Source organism: Sebastes fasciatus, chromosome 9, assembly GCF_043250625.1.
Source record: "Sebastes fasciatus isolate fSebFas1 chromosome 9, fSebFas1.pri, whole genome shotgun sequence".
NCBI classification, from domain to species: domain Eukaryota; kingdom Metazoa; phylum Chordata; class Actinopteri; order Perciformes; family Sebastidae; genus Sebastes; species Sebastes fasciatus.
In genome coordinates, this window is record NC_133803.1 from 7,818,900 (window position 1) to 7,844,312 (window position 25,413).

At 43.0% G+C, this 25,413-nt stretch overlaps 1 protein-coding gene across 4 annotated transcripts; it reads left to right on the forward strand.

The window, feature by feature from the left end:
* The first annotated feature begins 37 nt into the window (after positions 1-37).
* ptpn20 (protein tyrosine phosphatase non-receptor type 20) lies at positions 38-25,413 on the forward strand. Of its 4 annotated transcripts, none has more exons than XM_074645718.1 (47): positions 38-185; positions 2,608-2,755; positions 2,963-3,126; positions 4,366-4,431; positions 4,519-4,698; positions 4,820-4,895; positions 5,423-5,503; positions 5,654-5,783; positions 6,014-6,167; positions 6,436-6,507; positions 6,686-6,860; positions 7,081-7,216; positions 7,319-7,457; positions 7,557-7,709; positions 7,817-8,002; positions 8,103-8,265; positions 8,365-8,632; positions 8,729-8,805; positions 9,592-9,669; positions 9,776-9,883; positions 10,025-10,141; positions 10,269-10,477; positions 10,699-10,800; positions 11,003-11,096; positions 11,660-11,745; positions 12,752-12,923; positions 13,418-13,629; positions 14,226-14,324; positions 14,435-14,949; positions 15,394-16,048; positions 16,678-16,848; positions 16,958-17,132; positions 17,219-17,429; positions 17,515-17,552; positions 17,830-17,916; positions 18,626-18,690; positions 18,991-19,152; positions 19,227-19,476; positions 19,786-19,892; positions 20,048-20,130; positions 20,514-20,650; positions 20,748-20,896; positions 20,991-21,081; positions 22,285-22,619; positions 22,711-22,926; positions 23,967-24,029; positions 24,135-25,413. In XM_074645718.1, the coding sequence occupies exons 2-47, from the start codon at positions 2,632-2,634 to the stop codon at positions 24,243-24,245; spliced, it is 7,242 nt and encodes a 2,413-aa protein (XP_074501819.1). In that variant the 5' UTR covers positions 38-185; positions 2,608-2,631; the 3' UTR covers positions 24,246-25,413. The 4 variants fall into 4 exon arrangements, with proteins under 4 accessions (XP_074501819.1, XP_074501820.1, XP_074501821.1 ...); XM_074645719.1 differs by having other exon boundaries at positions 5,708-5,783; XM_074645720.1 differs by lacking the exons at positions 20,048-20,130; positions 20,991-21,081; positions 22,285-22,619; ... (1 more) ...; positions 23,967-24,029; positions 24,135-25,413 and having other exon boundaries at positions 20,748-20,885.

Consider the following 25,413-nt stretch of genomic DNA (forward strand, 5'->3'; position numbering starts at 1 on the left):
CCATGTCTATAGTTAATGTCATTGATGAGTTGTATACCTGGAGGAGAGGAGCAGCCGCTACTGAGAGAGAGAGGGACGTCAAAACAGCAATGCGATGATCACAAGGATTACTTTGGATCCGTGGTGGGAGCACTGAGGCTAATACAGAGGATCAGAGAGCTGACATAGCTCACATATGGTACCAGGTAATCATGTTTCTCTATCACCTTTCTGCTTTCTGACAGTTTGGCTGAAATGAGGTGGGTGTCTTCATGTTTAGATCTGAGATTTCAGATGAAAAGTATAATTCACTTTAGCTAGACATTCACAGGATCTGTAATGAGATTTACCTTTAAGAGTAATGCATAGTACAGCCTTCATATTCAGGCCTGTGACGACAAAAAATGTGTTGTTTGCTGATGCTGTAGTTACATAAACTAGACTCTGAGCACAGTGGCACTTTGTTTTGTCATGGTATACAGCACATGAACGTGGGAATTTATTGTCACTAGTGAGAAATAAGGCTGTAAGAGACCTAGATGCTGAAGAAGAAGAAGCATGTTGTCCCAGATTTCCAAGATGTACAGTACAGCTTCTCCTCTGTCTGTGTCTACATATCATGTGTCTGCTTAATGGATCAGAGAGGTGGTTTGTGTGTAACATAATAATAAGACTATTGATTCATTGAAACCAGGCATGTTCTGACATAATGACACTAAATGAATAGGAGGATAAAGATGCTTTTACACCCAGGAGAAAAAAAGTGTGGCAACCAGTGTGTAAACTGGATGTGGCATCAGCTTTTTGGATTCTAAAAAGGATCTTCTTTATGATCTATAATTTAATCTTAATTATCAATGTGATTTAGGGAATGCAGATGCTGTAATAGGTAAGATGTTAATGGTGAGAGAGGGCAGGAGAGGTCAGACTTGGTCTAGCCAATCAAACACTAACGCCAAATGTTCAGGTAAAAGCCATGTTTGTTATATGATCAACACAGTTCCTTGATGTGTTTTTTTTTTACCCCCAGAAATCCAGCAACACACGACAGTGGTGTCGATATAATTAGCAATAAGCAGGTTTCTGTGTTGGTCCCTGCAGCAGTGCACGGCTTCACAATAGTAGCTTTACACCTGTAGACAGACCACTTTGAGGGAGTACAGCTGCAAAAGTTTTGCACTATAGAGTGGACGGGTGGGTGCACCTGGCAGGGTTCCTACTCTCCTCTCTTCAATCCCTTCCACATTGTAACGACAGACCAGCGTGCAGGGAGGGACACAGTGGGATTATTTTGTATTTCTCATCAATATAGTGATTTAATCACTAATTTTGCATTTCTAAGGACACCTCGTAACCTCACACTTGCATCAGTGTCTTTGTCTTTAGCCACACATTTAATCTCATTCGACTTTCCTCGTATTCAGTCGACAGTCTGGGTGTCACAAGCCGAGGATGAATTCACTTTAAGTGCAGGATAATCAGGCCTAAAGTAATTGGGTTGGTTTGTAGCATTGAAAGCGTGTTGCTTCGTTCAGCATACTGTGCGGTTGGCTGAGAGTGGTCTATTGTATCACTGATCTGAAACACTTACAGGAACACAATAAATACAGCATACAGCAGGAACAACCCGATTCTGTTTCCTGTAATTGTTTGAGAAAATACATTTAAACCTATTAACCTGAAAGAAAACAGCATGTCAGATTTTACCACTTTATCATTCTAAGGTTGGACATGCAGTGAAACATTTCTCAGACTTTTTAAACATCAATGTGTTGCAATTATTTCTGCACTTTGAGACGGACACTAATGGAAATGTCTGTGTTTGTTTTTAACTGTAATCTTCCAAAATTAATTTCAATTTCAGGTCAAGTCTAATTGGGATCAAAATAGATCTGCAGCTTTACAACAACATGCAATCTTTTAGAAAGAATGCATTGATCTTTTAGTGTGTGATTGGCTCTGTTTTAATGTATCAATTTGCCAAATGGAAAAGAAAAGAAAGGACTTACTATATCATATACTTAAAATAATATATATTATACATGTTATATCATTTCAATATACATTAAACAATATGTGTAATATGCATTCTCAGCTGTATATAGTTGTGGTAATACCTACACACAGCATGTGACAACAAACTAACATGGGATCATGACACAGTTGCTTTGGTGCCAGATTCACAGAAGTGCCCTCTGGTCAGAAGAAAGCCTATTAGGAGATGGGAGGGATGGAGAGTGAGAGCGCAAGAGGCAGTGAGACTAATGGAGTAAGATAATCTAATCACAGTCTGGCGCAAAGAACTGTCTTTTTCTCTCATAACTGTCTCTGAAGACAAATCACTGTTGACAGGCGACGACAACAGCGATGCCCTCACAGAGAGATGTAAAGACGGACTAGAAAGGATGAGGAGAGAAGAATTCAGAGGATATAAGAAGCTTGACACCCAGCAAAGAATATCAGCCTAATACAGAGTTTACATTGTGTTACAGTGTTTAAAAGACATAGAAGACATTCAGCTGACCTCTCTTCAGAATATGACCTTGAACAAAGTGATGTTTTGGGTTTGTACATGTGTACACGTGTTTTATATGGATGTATGTGTGCTCTGTGTGCGTACGTCCTCAGGTGCGTGCTGGGAATGTGTGCAGGATGAGCAGCACATTTGTCACATTAGCTGAAGTACTGGAGGCACGAGGGGGACCTCTGCTGGAGGAGGAGGTCTGGTCCCTGCTGCTGGGCACTGCAGAGTCTTTAGTGGATGTCTCTTATATGGGTAAAGCATTTTAGAGATAACCCCCTCTTATTGGAGGCACATGTACATCACATCTTTTCATTCTCACATCTCATCATTATGGTATTGCAATGTAAATGTAACATAAACATTTAGTATATCTTGCAATATTTCAGTTTTGACTGTACCGTAGGACTGTTATCAGCAGCATCATACATATTATGGACTTCCTACCTGTTTTTTTTTCAGGTCAGAACAATATGTGTAACATCATAAGCCCCACCTCCTTGCTGCTGTCAGCCACTGGTACCTTAGCGTTTAAGAATTGTGGCCTATCAGATGAGGTATCCACCTTCACTGCTCCAGAGATGCTGCAGGGCCGTGCCAGCTCAACCAAACCTGCCATAGAGAGGGTCAGTGCACACATCCTCATCATACATGTCCTAATAGCTCACATTGATGGCAGACTCGTCAAACACAAAACAGTATCAGTTCATATTGTTTTTGTTTTATCTATCAGTAGCTTAAAGCTCTGCTGGCATATTCTCATGTGTCTTTTTTCTGGGAGTGTAAAATCTCAGGATGTCAGGAGTTGAAGGACGACTGAGGCGTAAGCTCGTCATCTAGTGGCCGAGCAAAGGAGCTGCTGCCCTGAAATCTGCACCTCAGAGCCCTGATTTATTAACATTGGGTAGAAAAGGCTCTAAAGTAGCTCCTAAAAAAGTATTAGAATGTTTTAACATATAAAAATTAAAAATAACAAAATAATTTGAATGTGTTTACACACAAAAATAAAATAATTTGAATGTTTTTCGATACAAAAATTCAAAAAAATAACTAGAATGTTTTTGCATACAAAAATTTAAAAAATAATTAGAATGATTTTACATACAGGAAAGTTATCAAATATGTGTGTGCTTGCCACACACACACCTTTAAGTAATTTGCCCTGATAAATGCCTCATATTTGTGATCACAATATATACTATTTATATAACCCTAACATATGTATTCATTTATGTTTGAAAGCTGCAGGAAATGTCACCCGCTGCATAATACAAAAGGACATGTGCTGTGTCATCAGCCATGTGTAGAAATCACAACTGTTGTCGCCTTTTACTAAACTGATAGGACATTTATAGTCAAACAGTAATTCACATAATTGGCATTTATTAAGTCATGCATGCATTATTATTTGTCTATGATTTTTCAGACCTTCTGTGTAAACTATTTGAAAGAAAAAATAATTTACCAGACACATTATTAATGTAGTTTTCATCATGATTAGATTGTTATGTGTATTATATATCAATTCCCTCTCAATTTGTTGGATAATATTTAATTTGTAGTTCTCCTGCTTGACCACAAAATGTTGTGTGTCAACACAGTCCTGCACTTTAAATCCAAAATCCCACATATAGTTCACATCATTTCTGTTCATATGTAATGATAATGATCAATGACTGACGCTCAGCTTAGGGGTTTTAATTATGGTGCAAGGGTTGAATATAAAGTATTATTGGAAAAACATCATTGAGCATCATTAAGCACAAAGACATGTAATACAAAAGTAAACCTGGTTTTATTTTAGAGTTAGTTGTCGCAATATATCCAACCTGTATTGTCATTAACCCATTGATTTTGTTGCACAGATGCTGGTGTATTCACTTGGTATGACTCTCTACTGGTCAGTTGATTTTCACCTACCTCAAAATCAGGTGGGAACCTCTCATTTATAGTTCAGCACCATCACAGTCCTGCACGCCTCAGTTGTTATAATGACTTTCCACTCTCGTTCTTCTCAGCCAGTCCAGTTGAGCGACCATCTAAACAGCCTCCTGCTCAGCATGTGCGAGGACCTGGCCCACCGCAGGGTGAATCTCAACGCCATCCTGGAAGCCTGCGAATCTCAGCATAAAGCCACCGTCCTGCCGTCGCCCACCAAAGTCATCAGACAGCTGGTGGAGGAGGTTTTTCACGAATCAGTGAGTCTAGACATCTACCTACAGCGTGTTCCTGTCTGTAAGCTTTTTCAGCGTCTCTGCGGGTCATTGTGTGTGTGTCAGAATCTAAAAGTGTAATTTGCATGATGACATTTTCCTCCAGATGGACCACGGCGCTCTGCCAGACAGTCACGTCCCGTTGAGTGGCAGGAGCCAGATGATCAGAGAGAGGCTTCATGGTGAGCATGCATGTTAAGAGTCCTGATACACTTGAGTTTTATTAAACCAGTTGTACTGTAAATACTAGTAACATAAGCATGAAACTGGGAATTTTCTTGAATAAGGGCTTTTGACAAACAAGCAGATATTTTATTATCTAACTGTACATCAGTAAGTTTTTGTCTGTGGAATATTTGGAACCATAAAAATGTAATATGTCTATTGTACGGGAGGGAATAGCCTATTCTGCTCTATTGTTTCTATTCATTTTGACAACATTACTACTTACTTTGACCCTACATATTTACGGGAAGTAGTTTCAGTCATTGCTCTTTTGACTCGAGGCGGCGCACAGGTCAACAGGATTAAAATCTTAACCTAGCAAGCCCAGGATTAGGCCCCAGCGAGAGCCAATAATCAGGTACAGAGTGTGGATGCTTGCAGACTAAACCGTCCGCTAGTGTCTCACTGTCTCCTGGGAGAATAGAGCAGAGACAGACAGGAATGAAACATTGCTGTCATCTTTCATCTCTTACCTGGTTGACAGGAAAGAGAGGGCCGCTCTCAGACTTCAGCGAAGGCAGCGCTGAAGGGAGAAGATACTCAACGGACTCTGACTCAAAGTCAGGTACTGAAAAGAAGTCAAAAATGGTAGAAAGAAGGAATTCTTAAGATAATTTGTCTTGTGTCCACGTCACAAAATCCCTCCCTTCTGGTGTGCAGATGTCATTGTTAATTAAATCCCAAATTTTCTTTTCTTTAATGTGTGTTCCAGCAGCAAGGTGCCTGTTTCGACATTGCTCGAAGTGCTCGTTTTATGTGTGTTTTCTAGGGAGTTTACCTCAGAGACCTTGGAGACAAAGACCAAGGAGCTCTCCCACACCGTTGTACCAATCTTCTTTAGACCGGTATGTACTGTATATGCACGCATTACATACGCATCATCACCACTAATAATTTAAGATTCTTCAACTACTATCTGTGTGTGTATGTCAACATAAATAAATCACTTCTCCTTTTTTGCGCTTGTATTGACTTTAAGGGGACGTGACATTGTCTCAGAGTTTGACTTTTCCAACTCGTCTGCACAACTATTACACAATCCGTCCTTCATCCCCACCCCTCTCTCTCCCCTCAGACTCCCTCGTGGGGTCCGTCACAGGGACAGCAACTGCAGTTGGCTCGGTAGGAGCCCCCACCACGACATCTCTCCCAAGACATCAGGCCGATCTCACAGTCCCTCCATCACCTTCAGCGAGTCCTCGATCAGCCTGAGCCAGAGGAAAGCTAAGGTAAGAACAGGGATGTTTGTTCAGTGACATAAATGCAAGGGAAATAAGTGTATGTTCTGTACTACAAGGAGCTTTTCCACTGTGTCATAGGGGTACTGGTATACAGTATTTCTTTGAATGAGAATGACAGTGAACTGTTGAGTATTTAGTGCGAGTGAGGCACAATTTTAATTCTAAGAGCAGACAGCAGAACATTTAGAGAAGCACAGAAGTTTGTCAGATGTGTTGCTGCTTAAAGAGTTCATAGTATACGTGTTTGTTTTGTCAGGCTTTGGGTCCTGAATTCTTCAGAATGCAAGACGAACAACACGTTGTTCTCGATCTTCCAGGATCCATTGTGGTAAATTTATGATTTATCTCCTCTGCTTCTGATCAATATCAATGTAAATTGCTGTTTTCTCACACTATTTGAATTTGTCTTTTCTTGCATGCTGTTTGCATAACTGCATGTACAGTGTTTGTTCATCTATATTGCATGTATGTGAGTGTGTTCGTGTGTTTGTGCGTGTCCACCACAGTCCAGAAAGGGCCGCTCGTGTTCGTCCCAGAGAGAAGTGACTGTAGTGCTGCCTAACGGACAGTACGTGGTGGTTCGCTGTGACATCAAGTCCAAAGCCAGAGATGTGTTCGACATGGTGGTGGCTCACGCAAACTTGGTGGAACACTTCTACTTTGGACTCGCCTTCATTGATGGTAAGAGTGACACATTATATGGGCTCTAACCCATCTGGACTGTGCTGATTGTATATCAATAGTCCAGCTTGTGATATTGTGCCTTCATGGTTGGCATGTTGGGTGAACTTGGGATAATATTTCAACATTTGTTACTTAAATAAAGTTGAATTTATTTCTTAATGCCTGTTGTGTTGTTAGGAGTCTAAAGTTAAAGAGGATTTTCTTTGTCATTCTGCAGATGATGAATATTTCTTCTTGGACCATGAAACAAAAATCTCCAAAATTGCACCTGACAGCTGGAAAAAAGGGCAGATATTCTCCTTTTTGGTGTTTCTTCGAGTCAAATTTTTTGTTGATGATATGTCCTTCATTTTGTAAGTACAGTACTTTGTGTGTTTACTGATATGTAGAAAATGTATTTATAGAAATACACAGTTTTAAAATCTTTGACATAATCTTTTGTTCCTGTTTCTTAGGCACAGACTGACTCGCCACCAGTACTACTTACAGCTGCGGAGGGATCTCTTGGAGGACAGGCTTTACTGTAATGAGGAGACGGGCTTGTTTCTGGCTGCTCTCGCTCTGCAGGCTGAATTTGGGGAATACATGCCAGAGGTACAGAGGAAAATGTTCACCGTATGTCTTTAAATACATCATCTTTCAGTCAGTGTGTGTTACAGCAGCGCATTTTGGTTCTTTTGTGTGTCTCTTTAGCTGTATGGTAAGAATTACTACCAGCCAGAGCATTATGTGTCCAAGAGGATGCTGGAGAAGCTGGCGCTGCCCAACATCAAGGAAGAGTTGCCAAGACTGCATGCAAGTCATGCCCAGATACTGCCTGAAGAGGCAGAAATAGAGTACCTAAAGGTATTTGCTTTTAATTTGATGACACTGTTCCACTTCCTTATAATGATCATTCAAATAAATGGCCACTATTTCCAAATTGAATGCATGTAAACATACGTACCCCTTAGATTGCCCAGCAGTTACCAGAGTATGGGGTCATGTTCCACCGTGTGGGGAGAGAGAAAAGGACAGTGGTGGGAGAGTTGGTTTTGGGAGTCTGTGCCAAAGGAATCATTGTGTACGAGATGAAGAACCACCTCCGGACCGTCACCAGACGCTTCCTCTGGAGGGAAACTGACACCATATCCACCGGGGTAAAAATATCTGTCCGATTTTGCTGTATAAGATATATTACTTTGTACAGCTCATTTGAAGCTCAAAGTAAACGTGTGATGACTTGTGTCTGTCTTTCAGCGGCGTAAACTGATCATAGAGTGTGGCGGGCCCAGCGGGAAAAAGCACAGTTTTGTAACAGAGAGCACAAAAATAGCACAGTATCTCTTGAACCTCTGCTCAGCGCAGCACAAGTTTCACAGCGAGATGTCGTCACGACAACTTAACCACACCATGATATCAGGTGGGTAAATTTTTTCTGATTGTGTAGAATGACTTTGACAACACTGATGCATTTTAAAAGAAGGCTCACAAAGAATAAATAACACTTCTGTTTCTCCAGATGACAACATGGATAAGTACGCGGCTGTCTACCGGGATAGTAACTTGAACCTGAAGCGGATGTCCTGCTCAGAGAGCATGTTGAACCATGTGGGTTTGACACCGGGTCAACCAGACTCCCTCTCCAAGTCCTGCAACAACCTGACCGCCAAGCTGGAGGCGAGGCTGTGCCAGCAGAGGGAGTTGAGGAGGGAGATGAGCAGAGAGCTGAACAAGGAGCTCACTGAAACAGGAGACCTCAGGGACGGGAAAGAGCAGCAGTGTTGGAGGTAGCCAACGTTGATGATAATAATGTTCATATTCTCCGTACAGAAACATATTCTCTGCAGCTGTGTAATGCGACTGTGTGTGCACATGTGTTGTAGCACTCCAGAGTCGATTCCCAGAATGATGTCCAGTGTCTCACTACAGAAGCAGGACTCGGACGCTTCCTCCATACGAGGTGAATATGTCTATCTTTTGTGAATACGTACAGAGGTGTGACAAATCAAAGGATAAATCTACATCAAGCAGCTTTAGTAAGGTATATCACCATGAGCCTCTTGAGCAGTTTTAATCCCCCTTGGCAGAGAAGTCGCTTGACCTCTACTGGTCCAACATGTTGCTCAAAAATCTCCCATATGTGTTTAGTTGGGATGAGATCTTGACTGTGAAGGCCCTAACATATGGTTTACATTTCCCTACTCTGCATCTGTATTTGTTTTGTATCTCTTCCCATTTATGAAGGCTTTTTCTTTAATTTTTCACTCGTCTGTATGTTCAGATTTGCGTGGCACTGTCATGTCAAGAAGTAAGAATGTTTTCCCCATGTGTTTGGGTCTTATTCCACAGTTCAAAGACATGCAGATTAGGTCATTTGGAAATTTAAAACTTCCACCACCCCACTTGGTGCCCCCATGTTCAAACAAACTGCAGCAAATGTGCCCTTTTGGATGTCCCTATGGTAGATAAAACGTGATGAATTGCCCTCTACGGTGGCCTTAAAATTGAGAAAACATGATGCAGTGCCATATTGTCTACCCTACATGCTAGAAAAGTTTTTGCATGCTGGTGCCCCATTTATTATTTCGCCCCTGCCCCTCAGACAGCCTGAGTCCGCCACTGTGTGAATGTGTCTGTCTATGTGAGCTAACCCTTTGATAGACTTCTGACCTGCACGCTGGGTATGATATAAATATTAATATATAAAGGAATTTACAGCAGCCCATTTAAAACATGTGCTTTGCAGTCGATACACCAACCAGGACCCCGCCAGAGAGAGAGATCGTCTGTGTGACCCTGAAGAAAGATGTCAAACTGGGCTTCGGTGAGTTCATTAAGGCGGACTAAGCTGTGAACTGGATGTAAAATTAATGAGCAGACGTACCACGTAGGAGACTTTTGTCTTCACCTCCTCTCTGGTCCTGTTTCAGGCTTTGTGATCGTGGGCGAGGACAATACGGGTAAACTTGACCTTGGGATCTTCATTGCTTCCATTGTGCCTGACGGACCTGCGGACAAAGATGGACGAATCAAACCTGGTACAAAACACCAGCAAAGGGATCTGGAAACATAGACGCACATAGCTTACAACTTAACATGCAGTGTAGCATCACTATAGAGACAAAATTGGGCTGCATGTGACAACCTATAACAAGGATTTTGTGATGATTTTTTTCCAGGTGGACGTCTCATCTCTCTAAACAAGACTAGTTTGGAAGGAGTGACGTTCAGCGACGCCGCTGCCATCTTACAGAGCAGCCCCGATGAGGTGGAGCTCATCGTGTCCCAGCCTAAACGTAAGAACTCCTCTGCATGTACAGTCTGAGAAGTTCATACAGTTATGCAAGTATTCATATGTCATTGCCATACTATATATCATTGTGTACTGAGGTCTTTTATCCCACTTGGTTGTTTTCCTATCAGAGACTCTGAAGGACCGGAGGTGTTCCTTGAGTCAAAGCACTCTGGGTTTGGCGTTGGAAAGGGGCTTCGGGTCTCAGACGACACTGAGTGGCAGCGAGTACCGTCCCGTCATGGAGGAACTGGAGGAGGCCATCTCTCTGTCCAACATGGCAACCTCAAAACAGAACAGGAGGCTTCACATTCCTGTTGTGCGAATACATGACGCCCAGGTTAGAGATAAGTGACCTGGTTTCCATGGAAAGTCAGCGTGAGGTCAAAGCTGATAAAAGAGTTAAACCAGTACTACTTGTTAAATGGATTAAGCGCTCTGATTAATGTGATAGAACTCTAAGTTGTTGGGATTGTCCTGCATCTAAAGTGTCCTGAAACACACACTTAATTTATTAGGCTTGGTATACTGTTTTTTTATCGCTTTCCTTCTGTGTTTCAGGATGTGTGCTCCAGGTCCCCCTCTATCTTAAGTTTGAGATCTGGGGAACGGTTTATAGTGGAACTGAAGAAAAGCAGTGGTAGTCTTGGCATCAGTGTTGCTGTGAGTTTTCCTTTTATTATACAGCATTTACCTTATGCACTAGCTAAAACTAATACAACAGTCCTGCAATAAATCCTATATACTGTAGGTAACAAGCTACAATGCACATTAACTTGGATCCCTTTATGTTGAGTCAGTGTATGTTTCTAGGGTTATTTGAGGCCTGAGATAGTGACTAATTACTTCTCCCTTTTGCCAAAAGGGAGGAACAAACACCAGTGTGCGATTTGGAGGCATTTACATCAAGAGTCTGGTGCTTGGAGGTGCTGCAGAGCAGGACGGGCGCATTCAGATCGGTAATCTTTTCATTTTTCATTTCAATATGTGATCAGGTGGCTGCTCAAAACACGAAAGGTTTTGTAAAGGTTAGATTTTGTGCCGCATGTTCACTCAACTTCCGATTAAGTAAAGTAGTAGCAAAAGCCATTGTTTGTTTCTCATCTGCGCAGCTTTGACTTTCAGTGTTTTATTTTGAATGACAGTTTTCCTATTCCCTTTGCATCATCATCATCATCGAACAGATATGATGAAAATATTGTGAAATATATGCCATGTCCGTCAGACGTCACCCTTATTGTTAGCTTGGGGGGAGATCGTCAACTTCCTTAGACATTGAACCATGCGCCATCAGAGGAAAGACCTAAAACCTGTATGAATATGAGTGTCCACTGAGGCCACTGTGTCTGTCTGTGTCTGCTTGGTTCATGCTTCAGTGAGCAGGAAAGACTTTTAGATTTGTTGACATGCCCACCAACCACACTTACACACACACACACACACACACACACACACACACAGACCGTTTATGTATTGATGTTGCTAATGATGATGATGAGATGTGTGTTTGTGCATATGACAGGTGACAGACTGCTGGAGGTTGATGGGTCCAACCTGAGGGGCGTGACTCACCACCAAGCTGTCGAGTGCCTGAAGAGGACTGGGGAGGTATACACACACACACATGCACAGAAACACAAACACACACAAACATACTTTCACTTTTGCGGATATGATTGCATTAATATTAATACAATATGTTGATTAAAGCTGAAGTAGGCGAGATCGTGACAGTAGTACGTGAAACAGGTAACCTGAAAAAAATCATGTTCCTCTGTGTCCTCCGGTGCTCCTTACAGCATCTGCAAGATTTCACAGACCGGAGGAAAACAAGCAGTAAGAGCTGATCTGAGGTCTGCTATCCATCTGCTGTTCATGAGAGCCGGCTGTCCATCACTCGCAAACTCCGACCAAACGGTCAAACTAGGAAGCGCTGATCAAATATGAATCAATATTATGTTACGTTAATCCCTATTTCTCGCCTCAGATGTTCTCAGAATCATCTTGTAGCGCACGGTTTAGCTTTAAAATGAGAAAGTTTGTGACGCCACCGCCATTGTGAAATCTGGTGATTTCATCTCTCAATGAAATGACCTGTGATTGGTCAAAGTCTCCCGTCACGGGCTAGATTTTCTAAAGCCTGAAAACAGAGCAATGAGGAGGTGCAGAAGTCTAGTTTTCTCTCAGAACACTTGAATTACAATATGCTGAAAGGTTATTATGGAATTTTTGCCCAATGATGCCAAAAATATACTGCCTACTGCCACTTTAATTCAATCATGATGACAATCCCTCCCCAAACTTAAAGAAGTCGTTTTTAGTTACCTAATTTCAGTTAGAGATCAGACAACTCTCATATGAGTTGTTTTGAAATTTGATCATTTAATTGCAAGGACTTGTTGGACCCTTAAGACCCTTCAACCTTATCTACAGTAATCTAAAGAAGCTTTTGCAATTAACTCCATTCAAAGCTGATTATGAATATGCACCGAAAAAAAAGCCCAGTAGCTGGTGATACTGTAAAGTATTTTCTGTACTTACTATGGCGGTTCATGTGGAAGTAAAAACTACTGAACATATAAAAGTTTTTTGTATGTGCATCTGTTCCCCGTAGGCGGTGAGCCTGCTGTTGGAACGGGAGCCCACAGTAATCTTGGAGCCCAGACCTGACTCACCCTGCCTCCCCTTGGCCCACAGTTCATCACATACACAGCCCCCCAGGACTGAAGTATCCATGGAAACGACCTTGAGTGGTCGAGCCAAGGACTACAGCTTTGTGACTGATGGTGAGAGGCGAGAGGAAGGGGCACATACGCTCACATAGGAGGAAAAAAAAAGAAGAAAAGATAGACAGTGTCAGGCACACACACACGTACACGCACACATGGCCCAGAGGTGACTGTGAGTCATCTGACAGCTACATTGTGGTTGCTGTCAGAGACATCCAGGGCTGATGCTCCTTCTGTCCCCCGAGACAGCATGCACTGAAACCTTGAAGCTGCCTGTTCACTGCCTGAGCTTAGTGAAAGGGACAGTCCCTCATCTCCACAAAGCCTGAGACAAAATGTGGAAAAAATGATTGTCTGCTTGTTCAGATTTTGTCATTGGAGAAAAAATAAATGCCTCTCATAGGAACATATGCGTGTTGGGGGGATTGATAAACATGTTTTTTTGTTTTTTTTATCACAATGTGCCAAATCGTAACCCACATTACAGATTAAAGATTGCACAACACACATTAACGCTCCAAGATTCCCCCTCCGTCCCCTCTCATTCCTAGAAAACACGTACGAAGTGGTGCTGAAGAAGAGTCTGTCTGGCCTCGGCTTCAGCTTCAACATATCGCATCTGCACTCGGGGCCGGACCGTGGCAGCGTGGTCCGCATCAAACGTCTGTTCCCAGGTCAGCCAGCGCTAGAGAGTGGCCTGCTGCGAGAGGGAGACATCATTCTGTCCGTCAACAGAGAGCATGTCAAGGACCTCTCTTACCAGGTAGGGTTTGGGGTCAGGGTCTGAAATAAAAAAAAAATTCCTCAGAAAATGTACACATTCATAAATAGAGCTTGTTTGTTGCATATACAGTATAGTAAGTGGTTTTGTTGTGGTTGCAGTTTTGTTTGATCTTTTTTCCCAACTTTGGAATGGGGACATAAAAAAGTGTGTGCACAATGTAGTCAAATTTTAAAAGAATAGACTGGTTTATAAGGTGCTGACTAAAGCCTAATAAGTGTTCAAACATTGTTCACTACTGGCAGCACACTGGGTGATGTCGTCTGTGGATAATTAATCTTGAATGAGCTTGTGAGTGCACGAGCAGCACTAGTGGCCCTGTTCTTTATTAAGATCTCCACCACGTCATTGGTCCACTAATCCTTTAATCTCATGCCACCCAAAATAGCAAGCTGGTTGTGTCATAGTGTTTGATGTGTCATTTAATCTTTTGTGTACCACCAAGGAGTTACAACAGAGTTCACACAGGTGCATTTAAACATATAACAATTAAAAAGATTTGCATATTGTCAGTCTGTCTCCAGCTGCACCCAAACGTTCCTGCATCAACTCACAGTGTTTTTTTGGGGTTGTTTCAGAGGGTTTTGTTCCTGCTACGTGGAGCTCCATCTGAAGTTCATCTGCTGATCTGCCGACCAGGTTCTGGATTGCTGTATGATGTAGATGACAACACACTGGTGAGCTCACACGCACTACACACACACACGTATGTACATATATAGAAAAAAAACACCCAAGTTAGACCCAGTAATCCTGACAGACCGTCTTACCTCATGTCTGACTGCAGACTCCTGCATTCTTCCGTGAGGCTCGATCTCAGTCTCTGGACATCCGTCTAGGAGATGACTACAGCCAGCTCCTTAAGTTTCAATATGATCTCAAAATATCTGCCCAGAAGCAGGTCACCAGCCACGAGGAAGATCTGACAAACACAGCTGAGAAAAGCTCGGATCCTCCTGCAACTCCAGCGCCCCCGGAGACTCAGGAGAGACCGGAGAGTAAAGTGCAGGTCCACCAGACTCCCCCGTCTCGTCCACGCTCACCCCCGTCGGCCACCTCACCTACATCGCCTCCGTCACCAGTCTCACCAGCCTCACCTGCCTCCCCACTATCACCTTCCTCACCTGTCTGTGGCTCTCCAGCAGCTCCACAAGAGTCACAACCAACCACCGGGAAACCAGAAGAACAACAGGAAGTAGAAGCAAAGAAGAAGAACAAAGAGGAGGTTGCAACGACAGCAAGCTCAACTGTGATGCTTATAGACGTCTGTCCTAAAACTGGTTCGAACTACACATATGCCAGGTACTGTATCAGAAGTAGACGTGAAAAATGTTGTTACACAAAAATACAAATGTTTGTATCACTTATTGCTCTCTTGAAGCCTGGCGTGCCAAATGGAAATGTTTCAGAGAGAATAGAGTTACCAAATATTGTTGCTAATTCTGCAACAAAGGATTTGACTTGAGAACTGTTTAACAACAGCAAAACAGTATCAAAATGTGGATGAAAACTCCTCAAACTACTCAGCAGGATTATCTTAGTCTCCCATTTCCAGTCGTATGTTTAGTACTGCATTAGTACCATTTAGTACCACAGTAAAAATGCATGTTTTTTTACTAGAATATCTGAAGAATTTTTGGCAAAATCGTGCCAACTTATGGCCTATTCCTTGAACCTTTTGAGTGAAGTATTATTTTATGTACACTATACTGTATACTACAGTAAATACTGTCTGTTTATCTGCAGTGGAGTCAGAGAGGAGGCTGATGGAAGTGTGACCTACTGCCTGATGGGAAATGGACTGACCATTATGGCAGATGAGGAGTACCTGACCATCAGCTCCACACTGGAGACTCCTCACAGCCTTCCCTCCGATCAGGCCATTCATACTCCGACAACCAACCTCGCAGGCCTCCACTCTCAAACCTCCAACAGCTCCTCTGGTTTCAGCTCTCACAATCCAGGCCTCGGCCCTCACGTCCCCGCCAACACTACCACCGTCTCGCCCCGCAGCCTCTCGTCCGACACCCCGACCACCTGCTCCCTGGCCCACCGGTCCCAGCCGCTCACAACCCAGCCGCCGAAAGCCAAGCACCACCCGATCCAGCAGGGGCTTCTTCCGAGTCACTACAAAGCCATGTCCAAGAACAGCAGGTCTATGTTGCCCCCACCCCAGCCTCCTGCTCCACCGCCGACCCCCATCACAGCCCAGGTGGTCCCGTCCGTGCCTCCCTGTACCAGTCCACCTGCCCTGACGCCGCCCCCCTCAATGCTGCCCCCTCCTGCCCGGAGCCACTCACAGCTGGTGTGTGGGACTGAGGAAGAGCCGGAGAAGAAAGAGAGGGAATACAAGGATGATGATGAACTGGATGATGAGGAGGAGGAAGAGAGTCGAAGAAAGGCAAGTTTGGGATATTTTGTCTCACATTTTACCTTAAAGTTTGGTGAATAGATTCAGGCTTTGGGTCAATTAAACAGTAATTAAAGTTAGCTGGTTATTTGGCTTGAGACCAGTAATGAACAGGTTGCAGGTTCAAAAAAACTATTTAAAATATTTATTTTTCAATGTCTTTTTAAATTGTGGTGCCATTATACAACCAATGTAAACTAACAAGACTACTACCAATTAATAAAACAGGATTCAAGCATAAAACCAATTTACCCAACCATACACTGTAAATCATATGCTATATGTACAGTATTACTTGTATTTATTTAATGCTAGGGGGAAAAAAGCTATATACGCTACAATATAAGACATATTAAAAATGTTACTTTATATAAATTATTCACCATTGCTGTACCCTAGTTAGTCATCTTACACCCTCTTTCTCTGCAGATTTAAGTGTTATGGTTCGAAATCTGTGATTAGACGTAAAGGAACTCTTGGCTTTTGTCCACAGGGTTTACCAAAGTCAACAAAGTGTTGAAGTTTAAACTTAAACATGAAGTGATGAATTATGTAAGTGTGTTAAAGTGATTTTTGTAGCTATTAAATAGATCAATTTGTCATTGTTTCTTGTCTGTCAGGGATTGGTTAAAGAGTTTGAGCTGACGGTGATTCTGAGCAAGTCCAGGAGTGGAAGCTTTGGGTTCACCATCACTCGAAGCAAGCTGGACAACTGCTACTACATACAGGATATACTGGACAACCCAGCCAGGGCAGATGGACGCCTCAGAGCAGGAGACAGGCTCATCACAGTACGCTCACATCCGTACATTTCTGCACATTTCAAAACATTATTTTGATTATTTTATTTAGAGTTATTTCTGGTCCAGTTGACTGACTTCTCTGTCATTTTGTTTCCAGGTAAATGGACATGATGTTACCAGTGTGGCAGATGATTATGCCATGACGATTCTAAGGTCATCTCCGAGAAGGCTGAGTATGATTTTGGGGAGGTCCGTCACCAACCTGGTGGCCCCGCCTTCCTGTGACAGTCTGCCTGATGTAGTTCTCTACAAGACACCCTCAGGACAGCTGGGTACTTTCACACATTCTGAAGACACAGGAGCATCACCAGTATTATTTGATTTGACCTATTATATGTGTGTGTGTCCCTCTCTCCAGGTATAAAGCTGACAGGAGGCATTGGCAGCAAATGGCAGGGCATCTACTGTCTGCAGGTGGTGCCGGGCTCCCCAGCCAGCGAGGAGGGCAGCGTCCAACCCAACGACAAGATCCTCTACATCTGCGGCAGGTGCACCCTGGGAATGACCCTGGAGGATGCAGTCAAAGCCTGCGAGATCGCCCCTCGTAAAGTCAAACTTAAGATCTTCAGGTGTGTGCCCTCAAAGGCTGGAGAGATAGACATTGAAGTAGTTTTTGTTTCTTTGAGTGACTCTGACTGTTTGTGTCTGTCACAGAGAAGACCAGCCAGTGAACCCCAAGGCCAAGTGGAACGGTAAGGGCCTCTGAAGGATTTATGGGATGGTTTCACCTGCTTGACCCAAGGACACATAAACAGGATAAAGTTTGGTTGTTAGACGCACTGATGGATTGCCTAGAAACCAGATATGTTTGTGCTCAACTGAACGATAATTTAAGTTCAATCATTACAAGAAAGCTTTTCAGTTCTGGGAAGGTAGTTGAAGGTAGTAACTGGACTTTTTTAAGATTTTAGATTTGTTTCCTTGTACAATCTATGGTAGTGCTTCTCTATACAAGTGTTTCTCTTATAGGTCTGTTTGACTGGAAAAAGGACAAGAAGTTCTTTGCTCGTTTTGAAGAGCCTGTCTCTCCAGAGAAAGACTCTCCTACCGAAGATGGTGAGTTGTTTTTTTCTCCTTGCATGTTCCATCAGCAATATAACTGGTTCCCTTTCACCCTTTTGCTTGTCGCTCCTTTTGTCTGCGTGAAGCCGGAGCTCGGTGCTGAAAGATAGTTCTCTTTGCATCTGTGTGTGTGTGTGTGATCTGAATGCTGACAGACAGATCCTGGGCTCTCACAGCAGGATTAATAATTAGCAAGCCTCAGGCCCTCCACTGGTGTATTGGACTGCACGGCTGTACCCATCTCACACACACACACACACACACACACACACACACACACACACATAGACAGACAGTGCCATACAGCCAGTGGTCTACAGGGCAGGTAGCTCAGTTGCCTGGTGACGGTGCATGCGGCGGTAAGGGACAGTGGAGAGGGTCAGTCTGAAAAGACCAGCCTTGTTCACCTGTCATAGAAGAGACGCACCCATCAACACTTCTCTTTCAAAATGGCCAAAGAGGTGGGAGGTTGGTGTGTGTTGCTTTTTTTGTCTGTTACGGAAATTTCATTGGCTAAAAATGGTCGCATGGATGGAAATTAGTACAGAAGGGAAGTTTAGTAGCTTATAGGGCCGAACTCCAAACATTTCCCTATTTAGCTTTTACATCGCTCGGTCAATAATAGTTGAATACATAATCGATTATGCAATACCTGGAGTTGTTTTGTCTGCTGATTCATTGATAACTCTTCTTGTTTTTTCAGCTGAAGATGTTCGTAGGCCTACTGGAAATTTCAGATGTGCCTCTCTCACACAAGAACACCACGATGTAAGTTTCTGAACATAATATTATTTATCTTTCTATTCCATCTATTCTTTTTTTTTAACGGCACATCTTTTGAATTGTCTGGTTGAAACACACACTGTAACATGAGTCTACTGTGTGTCAATCTGCGAATGCACTCTCTGCTGCGGGGGGGGTCACTGTCACTGTCAGGCTTTCTTTTTACCTGATTCATGTATTAACAATAGTTTTGTATTTTTCTGCATAACATAAGGTGCTCCTGTAAATACAGTGGAAACTCACATATTACTCTGAATTCTTTCTCCTCATTTTCTCCCTTTTTAGAGTTGCATCACGCAAGTGGAGTTCACCAAACCAGAAGGAGGAGGCCTCGGCTTCGCTTTGATCGGGGGAACCAATGGCAGCATGCTCAGAGTGAAGGAGATCTGCTCTGGCGGAGTAGCTGAGCAGGACGGTCGGCTGAAAGTGGGAGATATTCTGTTAGAGGTAACAACAACCCATCATGCACCTTGGCTGTTTTATTAGGGAAAACCCTGATCCTCACCGTGTTTATATTCTAGGTGAACGGTGTGATTGTGTCGGGGCTGAGCCACAGCAAGGTGGTGGATATCCTGCGTAAAGCCGAGGGCACTGTGCAGCTCACCATCTGCAGAGACATCCTGCCCCTGACCTACTCCGAGTCACCTACACCGCCCAACATGTCCACTCATACTGAGGCTATTTTAGCCGAGCAGCCGGCTCCTGTTTCCAGCCCTGACGCCTGCTCCTCACCTGACATCATGCTGAATAAGCCAGTTGAGCGCCCCCCTGGTATGATCTCTGACACTTTCTCCTTTTATCATGAATTATAGAAGGATGATAGCAGAGATATGAAATAAAGAGCTGTGTGTGTGTGCTACTAATCTTACTTGAGACTTTGCGGCCTAAAGACATAAGAATTAAACAATGATTTAGCTAAAAAGCGTTTTTTAAGCTATGTAAAATATACTATAAACACAAATGTTGTGTCTTTTAAATGCATTCAAAGACGTGTAAAGTGTTCATCTTGACTTGCAATTTGCTTTTGAAGACATGGACTTCGAAAACTAAATGCATCGTTTCCTTCTCTCCTTGTCTCAGAGGCGACTTCAGACCCTGTGGTCCATGAGACTAGTGCACTCATCACCTCACCACCTCCTCCACCACGCCGACTGACTGTCGTAACAGACGACACTTTACTTGCACAGGTAACACGCAAACTAACAAGCACACGTGCAGAAGTACATGAACTTTAGTGTAGTAATAATGATGTTAACTTAAATCACACCCCTCCTACCTCTTTACTAACATCTACTACTAACATCTTGCCCCTCCTGTCTGTGGCTGCTTGTCTGCGGAGCAGGAGAGCTGTAACAGCACGCCTTCTCATCAAGCTTGCTGCCCATCCCTCAATGTCACTGACATGTTGCATGGAGCTTCTGAAAGGTAGTAACATCCTAAACTACTCTCCTCTTTTGTCTACTTAATTTCCTCCCCCCCTTCTTCTCCACCTCCTCCACTGTTAACCACAAGGAGGCAGCAGAGAGCAATATATGAAACACCACCCTAGGAGAAATGCTGTTCCTTATGGGCTGTGAACCCCAATGAGACATCACATAGTGCACCAGTTAGGAAGTGAATAGTACTCTTCTCTGTAGCCTCAAAACAAGAAGTATGGCAGAAGTACACAGATATTTTAGCCTCTTGTTTATACTGTATTTTAGGTGGAAAAGTCGCAGGTAAAGGAAGCTCAGCCTTGCATGATTTCATCCCCTCCTACCGAAGAGTAAAAATGGTCTGGTCTCACCCCTGCCCCCTGACTTCCCCAGGAAACGACTTGTGACCAAACTTTTGGACCAGTCTTGCAAAGACATCCGAAAAACCCAGTCGGACGGCTGGAGCAGCGAAGAGGAAGACGATGATGTGTTTGACGCCACCGGTTTGGAAACGACCTCACCCCAAACAGGTGTCTATCCCTCTACTCTTGTGCTGCAGTGTCAGAGTGAAAATTGTATCTATGCTGAGCTATACTAACAACTATTTTCATCCTCTTGTTTCCACAGGCCCTCCCATAGTATCAGAGGAGGAACTGGCCAATTTAGCTCTCATTAGCCCCTCTAAGACCAGCCAGTATTCAGGCTCCAGGGTCAAAGCTCTCATCCAGATTCTGCAGCATCAACTGGACCAGCAGGAACTGGTCAAAGAGTTCATGGTGTGTTATGGACAAAATAGTTAAAGCACAATGTATTTACTGATCTGTGTAATTGATATTTGTAAAATTGCTTTGCCCATGTTGTTCATTTCAGGCTCTGGAGCATCTGAAACCCTCTGACAACTGTCTGGTGGGAAAAGCCCCCGAGAACCGAGACAAGAACCGCTACAGAGACATCCTACCCTGTAAGTCTGAAAGAGGACTTCTGTTCACTTTTACTTTCTTCTGGCAGGATCTGAAACTTTTTACTTTCTCCATTTGTTCAGACCCCTGCGCTTCATTTTATGTTCCCCTGTTGGAGTTTTTTATTGGTGAGCTGAAGCTTGTAAAAGGCGAATACTCACAGACTTGGCATTTACAGGAGAGCCTGTTTGTTAGCACTTTTCTTAGCCGCTCACTTTAAGCTGACTGTAAGACCTTTACTGAAGGGAGCCGAGAGATTTGTTTACAACGCTTGTCTGCGCAACAATTCATTTCCCGCATTAGTATCAATAATTCACTGGAGCCGCACTTATAATCTCCTCGGAGTCAGCCAAGTATGTGATGATGAAGAAGATGTCATTTATTAGCAACCTTGTAATTATCTGGGATTTATATCTTTAATAAACGAAGCGGCATCAGGAGAAAATAATAGTATAAACAAGATTATTAATATGAATTTCAGGGTGTATATACAGAGACACAGGATGGTGTGTGTGTGCGTGTACTCTTCTACACTTGAGGTCAACACTGATGATGTTGAAGAATGTGAAAAAGCTGGCGAACACACACTCAAATGCACACAAACACATACAGAAGCATTTGCTTGTCCAGCCCTCAGTGTGTTAGGTTGAAAGGGTCAGAGTTGAAATAAATGAGCGATGAGTGATGAAAAGGGTAGTGACCCCCAGTGGAACACCACCACACCTGAGCCAAATGCCTTGTTGCTTGCAGCCTGTTACAACTGCTGTTTGTGCAAAAGGTCCAGGAAAAAAGGGGACGTTATGTACCGACCCGATCCATCGCTTGTAGCCTTTAACTATTTTATTTAGAAAGTCTGGCTTCCAGTCTGTGGCTTTTTTGACCTCCGAAGCAGGAGTTGGGGGACCAACCTAGAAAACATTCCTGACTGCCTTCGGTCTATCACCCCTCTCATCACCAACAAACTTCTTCACAGCGCTGGTTTGTTGCGCCCCGACGCCAGACCTCAGAGCTGTTTACTTGGCTTTATTTACTGTACACTTTGACTAGCAAAACAACAAAGTAGCAGTGTTTGTTGTTTGTGGATTTATCAACCATCGAGAAAACCTAAAGCATGTCTGTCTGCTCTGTTTGTGGGATGCTGCTGGAGGGGTAATTACTTAGTTTCAATTATGAATTAGGGTATTTTTTCCTCTTTCCCCGCATAGATGACGAAACCCGTGTTGCCATTGGAGACAACCGGGACTACATCAACGCCAGCTACATCCGCATGCGAGTCGGCGATGAAGAGTTTGTCTACATCTCCTGCCAGGGCCCTCTGCCTACAACAGTGCCGGCCTTCTGGCAGATGATATGGGAAAACAAATCTGACGTCATCGCCATGATGACCCAGGAAGTAGAACGGGGAAGGATCAAATGTCATAAGTACTGGCCAGAGAAGCTGGCCGTGCCTCTGGACACCGGCAGGTACCAGATTCACCTGGAGAACCAACAGCACCTGGAGTACTTCCACATCAAGGTCATCCGCATGGTGGAGATAGAGGTGAGAGATCTGTGAGGAATACCTGCCCATCTGTCTAATGTCATTAATATTATGGTTTACTTTTTAAACTGCTTAAACTTGTTATTCACAGACCGGTGAGACCCATTTCGTCCGTCACCTGAAGTTCACACACTGGCCTGACCACGGAGTGCCGAAAAGCTCCGAGCAGCTAGTTCGCTTCATCCGCTACCTGAGGGCCGTGCACCACGAGGGACCGGTCACTGTGCACTGCAGCGCCGGCATCGGACGCACAGGAGTTCTCATCTGCACTGACGTTGTGATCAGCCTCATCGAGAACGACTTGCCTGTGAGTGGGAGCCATTTAGTTAGGTTTACTAATAGTTTACGAATAGTTTGTATTTTTAGCCGTGCTATGGGGATGGCAATGGTGTCCACCACTCTGGTCCAGACTCAAATATCTCAACAATTGATATCAGATGGATTGCCATGACATTTTGTACAGACTTCCATGGTCCTCAGAGGATGGTTCCTACTGACTTTGGTAATCCTCTGATTTTTCCTCTAGTGCCACCAGCAGGTTATCATTTTTGTTTTTTAGTGAAATGTTTCAACTGTCTCTATTGTCATGACATTTGGTACACATATTCATTTTCCCCACAGAATAAATTGTAATAACTCTGGTGATCTCCTTTTTTGTTTTGTCTAGCGCCATCATCAGGTCAAATTTTTAATTTGTGTAATACTTAGGTTTATGACCAAACATCTAAAAAACGATCCCTTCAGCCTCGGCTGTACTTTGTGTTTAGTGCTTATTTGCCAATGTTAGCATGGCGACAGAAGGTGAACTTGGTAAACATGATACCTGTTAAACATCAGCAGGAGTGTGTCTTTGTTCCCTCAGATCAGTACCTCTGCCGGTGCCATGCCATGCCATTGGTCTGACGGCCCATTATTCCGAAACCCCAATAGTCCGAAAAATGTCCCAAAATGGACTAAAGCCTATTTGTCTGACAGCCCGTTATCCCTAAAACAAACACCCATTTTTTTCCTACCATGGTGAAGGCATGACCCACCCTACTCTGCCTTTGATTGGCTTACTCTGATATTCTTACCCTAACCAATCCCACTTCTCATGCCTAAACCTAACCAACCCAACCCTAGCAGGCAATGATTACCAGCCAGACTGTCTGTTATCTGATTTTTATTGCGATATCTCAAAAAGTTATAGACAGATTTTAACATGGGCCAGGGATGATGACCCCACTTCAGCATGTTAGCACTGTCATTATTAGTCTTGTTAATGTATTATTGATAATAAAAGTAAACTATAGCACTAGTTCACACATGATGTAGTTGTGCCTAACACCCTTCTGTGTCTGTCTTCAGATCAACGTGAGCAACGTCGTAAAAGAGATGAGGCTTCAGCGGCATGGGATGATTCAAACCAAGGTCAGTAGCTACCAACAGAGAGGTTAAAGTTCAAAGTTCAAGCTTTTAAAAAAAAAAGAGATCATTCCCAAAAGCTTGACGTGCCCTTTGTCTCTCTCGTTTCAGGAACAGTACTTCTTCTGCTACAAAGTCTGGTTGGAGGTTTTACAGGGCATTTTACAGCTTCACGGCAACCAATGGCAACCGGAAAGTCCCCGAGACCACAAAGTAGTTTGAACGTTTCCACCTCCAGTTCACCTACCTGTAAAGCACAGACTGTGTATGATGGGCAGTCTATCACAGCATAGACTGGTGGTACCTTTTTCTTTGGCTGTAGTTAGTTTAGTTAGCTAGATTTAAGAAACCTGTTCTCTGTTTTGATACTTTGTGTTGAGGAGGCCTATTGTTTAGTTACAATAACTTCAACTTTAATGTTTTTGTTCTTGTATGTGCTCTCGGTGCTGTGATTATGTCAATTTAATTTAGATCACTGAGGTTGTTTTTGCCTTTTCAGGCTTAGTGATTTGCCTTCTGTCTCTAGCATCTTTTTTAAATTTTGTGTCACTATTTGAATGTATCTCATTTGTTTTTTCTCCATGTCCTATAATTTGCAAATTGCATTTATTTTTAACAGTCACACTGCATGGAATTTAAAATCTGGTACTATTCACATCTTTTATCTGGCAGTAATGTCATCGAAGTGAACATACGATCATCATACCAAAGGGAGTATCTGTTTGTGACCTTGATGAGTAGCATTTGATTAAGCATTGTGTTATCATTTCATTAAGTGCATTTTGTACCCTGGAGAAAAGGGCATTAGCAAAAGAACACTATTGATTTTTCAGTTCATCATCTGCAGAAATGAAAAGAATCAAGTGCCTTGGAATGACTCACACCGACCCCGAACCACTTGTCACAAGCGGTCGGGAGACGGAGAGCAAGAAACTGATTTGAGAGCACCCGGCGGTGGTTAGATTGAATGTCTGTTTGTGGTCTGAGGTGGATGTTTGGTTGATCCAAACCAGAGGAGGATTACATCTCACCTTTTAGTTCAATTGTAACGTAGAAACAATGTGAAGTTTGCACACCGCCTGTCAATCTTTTTTCGTTTGTGGGCCCATTTTATACAAAACACTATCGCAACAAAAGTCTTACTACACATAATAATCACAACTTGCACACCCTGATACAGATAAAGAATGATTCGACATAACAAATGCTTTGGATGAATTCATCAATTTTCAATTCACTCTTTTACTAAAATTTGGACGAGGCGTTGACACTACAGATTTTTTGTAGAATGTACAAAACTGATTTAAATAGTTAGTTGCTAGGTGTAATTTGTTATGTGACAACATCCTTTATCTGTATTCCATAGCTATTTTAATACAAACTCAGCCAA

Coding starts and splice junctions, on each gene's coding strand:
- ptpn20 (XM_074645718.1), top strand. CDS start 2,632: ATGAGCAGCACATTTGTCACATTAGCTGAAGTACTGGAGGCACGAGGG. Junction 8,633..8,728: donor AAAGAGCAGCAGTGTTGGAG/GTAGCCAACGTT, acceptor CATGTGTTGTAG/CACTCCAGAGTCGATTCCCA. Junction 11,097..11,659: donor GGACGGGCGCATTCAGATCG/GTAATCTTTTCA, acceptor TGCATATGACAG/GTGACAGACTGCTGGAGGTT.